Raw genomic sequence first — 8,092 nt, 5'->3', positions numbered from 1 at the left:
CTACATGAGCAGGAACCTCCTAAAGGAACCTGACAGCTACCGCAACACCACCAGCACCACCACAGAGATGAGCGTTTCGCTCCCACCGCTCCGGGCAGCACGGCGCCACAGAGCAGCAGGTGAGAGCAGATTGAACCACAACTTCACTGGATAATAAGATCTGGGGAAACGTGGCCTTGTTCTAAGCAGGCTGTGAGAAAGGAAAAGAGGGGTGGGGGGAGCGATGACTAGGCACTATTTAGTTCTTGTTGGATATGCTGAGCCCCTGCAGAGTACCGCGGGCACCGGAGAGGAACAGAACTATCCAGAACCCAGACAGGCCTCTCCTCCACTCAGCGCTCCAGAAACCAGCCCTCTCGGGCCTGGATAAAGATCTGTCTTCCTACCGTACGCCCATCGAAACTTCTACCAGTACCTCTCCCTGAGGACTTAATGAGTGATCACGTAACAGAATCCAAACACTTGCGGCGCAGCGTCTAATTGATCACAAAGCAATCCTTTGCGACTTCGATCGGAACACAAATCTTTTCCAGCAATCAATTAGACCCATTCCCCCCTTAGGTTGTATTGTTTGCACAGTAGGGTGGGATAGATATTGTGAAATGGGTTTAGGTTGCTTTATGAAATACTGGACCCAATCTCGTCAGTTTGTGTACAGAGACAGAAGCCAACAGTAATGCTGCTTTTGTCCTGTTTTGATAAAGATGGTGGTCTGATAGATTGCTCTGTAGAACTATCATAAAAGCTAACGACACAACATAGTGAAGTCAGCCCGACCTGAGAGTGGATCACCAGAACAAAGAACTAGATCAAATCAGAAAACTAACATTTAACAGTGTGACAAAGTCTTTATTGTTTTGTGTTGATCACCGCTGTTACATAGCTATCACTGTTGACACAGAGGCAGCTTTCTTTGTGAACTGAAACCCAGTTATTTATAAGATAAGGCAACATTAGATTATAGTGTTATACTACGCTATGGTCACTTACTACGGAGTCTGGGCAATGTACTGTGGGTCATTCAAGGTACAGGCACCATCTTATTATGTTGTTAAACAGTTAGCAGGCTACATAATGTGGCTAAGGACAATAAATCATTTAACTTAAATAGGTTTAGATGAGATAATATACAGTACATATATCATTTTATTTTATGTGTTCAATGTGTTTGTATTCACATCAATCAGAGTTTAATATTTTGTCATTTGATTGACAGCCAATTGGGGTAACTGGCAAACAATAAATACGTATTAGGCTCCACATGCTGTAGTAAAATCCCTTTTGTTAGATATCAGGGCATCTGCGTGTTATATAATTCACTCAGTAACTCAGTAATGAAGCTTTTATTATATGCAGATGGTATTCTAATGTCAGACTAATCATGTTCTTTAGTGTTAAAAACACAAGTTGGATGGTTGTTGTCAACAGTTTTGAAGTAATTATTTAGATGTGATGAATTATGTAAACAGACTTTAGGAATCTCCAAAATAATAATCACCCCCCACTTCTCTCTGCGGTCAGTCCTAACAGGATGTAGTTTGTCATAACAGGAAGTGGTCAGTCATAACAGGAAGTGGTCAGTCATAACAGGAAGTGGTCAGTCTTAACCTGCAGTTTTCAGTCTTGGAAGCAGGAACAGGAAGTAGCACCAGTGGAGAGTTCTGTTGACGGACGTCAGGCTCCTGGAGTAGATGGTGAAGGCGATGGTTCCTCCACTTGGGCGAGTTTGACCTCCCGCTGGGCTGCAGCAGCCGACCTGTGACCTCCACTAGGCCCCTCAGGATTACTGCCACTTCCCACAGGGGCTGCAACTGCCAATCTAAGCAGTAGCACTTCATCACTCAACTGAAACACAGTCCCTCACACACACACAAACACACACACAGGAGGTTGCCTAGCACCCAACACTGTCTTTTTGGTTTTGGCCTGCAGGTGTGATTTAGAGGTTCCAGCCCAGTCCGATGTGTGTGGCCAGCAGGTAGCACATCCCTATGGTGCATGTCATGAGCATCATGGGAAATCCTAGCCTGGAAACAGGAACACAAAAGCATAACACTGTTCAGAACAGACGGACAGAGAGAGAAGACATATAGAAAAGAAGAGAGCAGAAGAGAGAAAGCTTTAAGACTACCCTGTACCATGCTGCCTTCTATATAAAGCCCCTCCATTTCCACGTCATCGAAGGACCACTATCAGAAAATTGGCCATTAGGTGTAGTTAGATGACTTGTACTGTACTGTACTGTGGAGGTGCAGATAGGGCTCTACCAATTGGCGTGAATAGCTCCCTTTGGTGTAAATGGGTCAGTTGGTGTATATGAGCTGGGCAGGGGGTAATCTTTGTTCACTGGTCTCACTCCAGTCATTGTGTCTGACAACCCCATCTACTCTTCCGGCTCTGATACAGGCACCATTACCTGAGATTTTATAGATTTTCATATACCAAAGTTGAAGCCCCTTGTACTTCTACAGGCATGGCACACGGACTGTAGTAAAACAATTTCATGTTCCTTTTCATTTCGTGTCAAATTTTTGGAACATATATATGACTTAATTGATATCAGTTAAATTAATGATCAATTGGTTTTAGCGAGATTTGAACCAGGGGTACCGTGTTTGGCAGTAAGTAAGTAAGACTATTTATATAGTACTTTTCATACAATTAGACTTGATGGTACACATGCTTACCATTGAGCCACAGAGGTTTCCTGCTAAGTTACTTTCTACAAGACAGCGTTATTGCCCTTATGACACTACTAAATGCCAAAGGGAAACATATGTTTCTGCTTATGCCAAATTATAAAACAGAATACTCAGAATACTTGTTTGCAAAATACAGTGACAATAAGTAGACTTTTCTTGAATAGACGTATTTATTTCTGCAATACGGTTAAATATTAAACAGAAATGTACGGCTTACCATTGATTAGGAGTGGGAATCTTTTCCTACCTCACGATTCGATTCTTGGGATTTTAATTTCAAGATTCAATATATGCTTACATTAAAAAAGAATATTTTTTAAATTTGTGAATCGATGTGAATTGCTGGAAGACAGAATTGTGATTCATATGTGAATCGATTTTTTTCCCCCCACCCCTAATTTCTATATACTCTATTTTAAACATTAAAGGACATTAACAATATATTTTTCTCTTGGTGGAATTACCCCCAAAAACAAGACTAAATCAGTAAAAATAATTTGTCCTAAAAACTCAACATAGAAAAAAAGAACATGACTTGAAGGCACACTGCGCCAGTGTCTTCGCCCCAGGCTACCCAGAATGCCACTGGCCAGGCCATTCAAACAGTATTAAAGCAGGAATCAGAAATGGCAGACTTCCTGTTTCTGCTCCTGTGTCTAAGCAGCTTTCCTCGTCAGAGTGGCCCATGGGATGTCCTTTATCTGTTTGCTTGTACAACATCCATCTGGAAAACTGGCACTACCAGTCTAATTACAGCTGTGGAGCATGCTAATGCTAATCCCTGCCCCAGCATGCATCAGCCGTGTCCTGACTCCACCTCCTACAGCGGAGAGGATATCCAACGTTGTGTCGCATTGCGTCCTAGCAACAAACCATACCTGACTAAAATAATGACTTTTGTTTAAGCCAAACTGTGGACTTGTACCCGTTAGGTACATTTTGGTCTGGTAAAGTTCTTTACCTCAGAGAGCTTGGACAAAACTCAGGAGTACAAAAAAAAAAACACACTGCGCATTTATTTTGTTGAAGCAATTACAATTGAAGAGATTCTCCAGTAGGTACTGAGTAGAGTCAAGTCTTTGGCTACCTCTAATTACATTTAATGAGTCACTCTTAGCTGGCTGCCTATTAGAAAGCGTCTATGAATCAACGGGCTCCCATGACTGGCTGCTAGTCACTTCCTCTCTCAGACCACTTTGGGTCACATGTCTGTCTGGTCTCAGCTGCACAGGAGATGAGAACTCATTACTCCCTCCTCTCCCTCCGCTCCGCTCCTCTCCTCTCCTCTCCTCTCCGCTCCTCCCCTCTCCTCTCCGCTCCGCTCCTCTCCCTCCGCTCCTCTCCCTCCCCTCCTCTCCCTCCCCTCCTCTCCCTCCCCTCCTCTCCCTCCGCTCCACTCCCTCCGCTCCTCTCCCTCCGCTCCTCTCCCTCCCCTCCTCTCCCTCCGCTCCTCTCCCTCCCCTCCTCTCCTCTCCCTCCCCTCCTCTCCCTCCCCTCCTCTCCCTCCGCTCCTCTCCCTCCGCTCCTCTCCCTCCGCTCCTCTCCCTCCCCTCCTCTCCCTCCGCTCCTCTCCCTCCGCTCCTCTCCCTCCCCTCCTCTCCCTCCCCTCCTCTCCCTCCGCTCCTCTCCCTCCGCTCCTCTCCCTCCCCTCCTCTCCCTCCGCTCCTCTCCCTCCGCTCCTCTCCCTCCGCTCCTCTCCCTCCCCTCCTCTCCCTCCGCTCCTCTCCCTCCGCTCCTCTCCCTCCGCTCCTCTCCCTCCGCTCCTCTCCCTCCGCTCCTCTCCCTCCGCTCCTCTCCCTCCGCTCCTCTCCCTTCACTTGTTTCTCCCTCTCCATGTTCACAGCCCTTACCTCCCCTCCTTCTCTTTATGGTCCCATCCCTCGGTTCTCCCTCCCCTCTATCCTCTACACATCCCCCCTGAGGTGAGGACACACATCTGATTTATACCCGGGAAAGTGGATCTGTGTCAGCCGGTGTTTGATGATGGTGGACTAACAATATGGCCCAGTCAGCCTGCCCTTCATGGTGAACAGCAGTGTTGGATAAAGCTGTGGGTCTACACAGAGGGCGAGCGAGCATGTGTAAACTTGTTAAAGCCTGCCGGCCTGGCCTGAGCACACTGGGTGGACAGATAGCCCGGTCATCTGAATGCAGCGTGGCCCAGGGGCAGATTAGCAGGCTTACCGGCACCGGCTGCCGTTAGCAGACGGAGGTAACGGAGGCCAAAATAACCGCCCCCCCCCGCGCGTTGTTCAAACATCCTCCGACGAGGACCCGTCACTCACGGCAGCGCAGACCCCCTCATGCCCCCGGGGAAAGGGTGAGGGGGGGTCAACGAGGTTGGCGGGGGTTGCATGATCGACAGACGATTTGGAGGAAGCGCATGCTTGCTCCGAGAGCCGCAAAGCCAGAACTTGTGTAGAGGGATAGAGGCACACGAGCAGCCATTCAGTCACGCATGTATTCGCTGCCTTTTTCTTCTCCTTCCCACGGCTCGCAAATACCAACCCCAATCTACCTGCACCCTCCCTAATAACCCCCCCCCCCCCCCCCCCCAAAAAAAATACAATAAATAAATGGGGCTGTGCTGATACACTTTCCTGCCAGGCATGGCAAACAGCACAGTGACAGTTCATTTTCAGCGAGGGGCACAGTTTTGGCGTGTTGACCAGGAATCACTGTCATACTCCCGAGAGTGTCGTTCTCGGCACCAACCGGTTACCCGCGACCGGGAATCGGAGAGTGGGCACGCCGCTCGGCGGGCTGGCAGGACAGCAGCGCCTATAATTCAATCCAGGCCATTTGAATCCATCTGCTGTCAGGGTGCTGCTGGCAGACCCGGGAGAGCAGGTGTCCTCGAAGCAGCTGCTGCTCTCCAAAGCCTTAGTTCTGTCTGTGGGAGCGGAGCAGGTGACCACCACTGAATATTAAATTGGATGTATGACTTTGTACTCTGGACCGAGGGGTGAATAGGGGAGAGGCGGGAAATCTTTCGCTGAGGTGAAATGTTGGGAGAAGAATGTCCCTTTCCCACGCCCCCCCAAAAAACGCCAACGCCTCAGCGTTGTGCAGATACATCCGTGAATCCCCTCCGAAACATACAAATAATGAACTGCCCCAGATACATAATCAAACAGGGGTTGGAGATGGCTGTGGTGTGCAGTATGAAGTCCGGGTCTCGGCCCTGGATGGTGTCTGGCATGGAGAAAAGGCCAGCTCAAATCCTGTCGGCGTCGACCGTGATGAAATCAGACTCATTCCACGACACCGCAGGCCAATGTTTTTCTCCAGGATGAAAACAGAGTTCTTAATGATCGAGTGGGGGGGTGGGGGGTGGTCAGATCAGCATCTCCTCGCTGTCATATGCTTTCGAGGGGCCATCTCTAAACCTCCAGATGGTTGGTGATTTGGACCCCAACCAGGTCCTGCATGGACACATGGTGCCTGGGAGGGCCAGCACTTTCTTGGCTATTTCTCTCTGAGAGAGAGAGAGAGGGCAACTCACGGAGCCAGAGAAACTAGAGAAGGACGCAGGGAGAAGGATGGAGGGGTGGGGGAGAGAGAGAACTCCCGCTAATGAAGCATGATAAATACATACTGTCTATAGTCATTTAAAGAGGGAAACCCGCAACTAAATCCAAAGTCCGAGGCAAGCATCCTGGTTCCAGTAATAGCTTTGAGAAAGACGGCGTCAGATGTTTCTTTGTCCTACAGTAGGTGGGTTTCCTTGCCAGGCCTGCTGTCAAACACCTTAACAACCTCCTTAAAACACCCACTCCACTGTGCAACACCTTCGAACGCAGCTCAATCTCCCCGTTTGTTTTTATGTTACATTTAGTGTCGCAGTTCCAACCTTTTTTATGCTCTCCCTCCCTCCCTCCCTCCCTCCCTCCCTCCCTCCCTCCCTCCCTCCCCCCTCCCCCCTCCCCCCTCCCTCCCTCCCTCCCTCCCTCCCTCCCTCCCTCCCTCCCTCCCTCCCTCCCTCCCTCCCTCCCTCCCTCCCTCCCTCCCTCCCTCCCTCCCCTCCCTCCCCTCCCTCCTCTCTCACTGTTGTTACATAAGGCTGTCTGGAAGAGAACTCTTTTAAAGGCCCATTTAGAGATGACCTTTTCAGAAAGCCTTGTTTATGGCCTCTTCTGAGAAAAGTGCACAGAAAGTTAGTGATTGTGAGTGCGCATGCGTGGGCTTGTGGGTGTGTTTGTGGGGGTGCCTGTGTGTATGTATCCACACAGGTTCTCACGTGGGTTCCATTCATTCCCTCTATTTGATTTGCATTCAGAAAAAGGCCACAGCCACTAATTCTAGAAGAGTAGCTGAGGTAATGGACAATGATTCAGATATAACCTGTATGACACTATTCAAGAATAATACACCGAGGCATTCTGAGTGCTTCACTGACTCCAATCTTAAAGGTCAAAACGATTACCATTCACCAGTCACACAACAAAGATTAGCAGAGGGGATGTGAATTGTACAGTACATCATTTCAGACAGTAACAGGCAATGGCTTAACTGTCTGCCTGCACTAAGATGTGACAGGTGACGGTCTCCGTGGCGATAAGAGCCTGTCGGCCGTGTTGTGTTCATTCAGCGCTTCTCTCTGCAGCGTTTATCAGAGCTGGTGGAAATACTAACTTGACCTCCGGGTGTTCCTCTTCATCGCCTCCTCATCTGCCACCCCCCCTCCCGTCTCTGGCCCAGACACAGTGCTGCGCCTCCTTCACTTCCTGCTCCACCACTCCTCTCTTCCTCCTCGTCACTCCTTCACTTTCTCTCCTTCCTCCCACTCCTTCTCCTCCATGTCTTCTCCTCCCTCCCTCACCCCTCCTCCACCTCTCACCCCTCCTCCTCCCTCCCTCCCCACCCCTCCTCCTCCCTCACCCCTCCTCCTCCTCCCCGCCCTCCTCCCTCACCCCTCCTCTTCCCTCACCTCTCCTCCTCCCTCCCTCACCCCTCCTCCTCCTCCTCCTCCCTCACCCCTCTCTGGCTGGAGTCCCAGGTTATTTGTGGCTTCCAGTCCTTCTGTTGATTTGTGTGAGGAGGCGAAAGGAACACATTGATTTGGTGCAGAGGAGAAAAGATGGTTGTCGAGTACCTAAGCAGAGTCAATGAAAGGATCCCCCCCTCCCCCCTTCACTGCAACACTCAGCAACTCTTACTTGTGTCTTCAGGGGGAGAGAAAAAGGTGTGTGTGACGGCAAAGCTGAAGTGGGTTATTATTTTCGACCCAGTCTTTGTTTTGAGGCACTTGAGGTAGTGATGGAGAAGCCCTCTCTGTAACCAGAAGGCCCCGGGGGCGACTTCTCCCTCTCTTGAAGACGCCACACAGGAACGCGCACGCTGCCCAGAATGCATTTGGGCGTCTCGTCGTGCCTATGTCTGGGAAGCTG

General features: G+C 49.7%; 1 protein-coding gene across 1 annotated transcript in view; it reads right to left on the bottom strand.

Annotated features, from left to right (window-relative positions):
• Positions 1–828: 828 nt before the first annotated feature.
• oca2 (oculocutaneous albinism II) overlaps positions 829–8,092 on the bottom strand; it is a 45,310-nt gene continuing 38,046 nt past the window's right edge. The window contains exon 23 of the mRNA XM_084675875.1: positions 829–2,027. Coding sequence (XP_084532001.1) covers positions 1,940–2,027 — 88 coding nt within the window. The 3' untranslated portion in view covers positions 829–1,939. The remainder of the gene's footprint in view (positions 2,028–8,092) is intronic.

This window comes from Hypomesus nipponensis, chromosome 16, assembly GCF_054491055.1.
Source record: "Hypomesus nipponensis isolate SF chromosome 16, ASM5449105v1, whole genome shotgun sequence".
Taxonomy (NCBI): domain Eukaryota; kingdom Metazoa; phylum Chordata; class Actinopteri; order Osmeriformes; family Osmeridae; genus Hypomesus; species Hypomesus nipponensis.
Note: the sequence above shows the minus strand (reverse complement) of the source record. Positions and strands in the feature narration are given on the sequence as shown.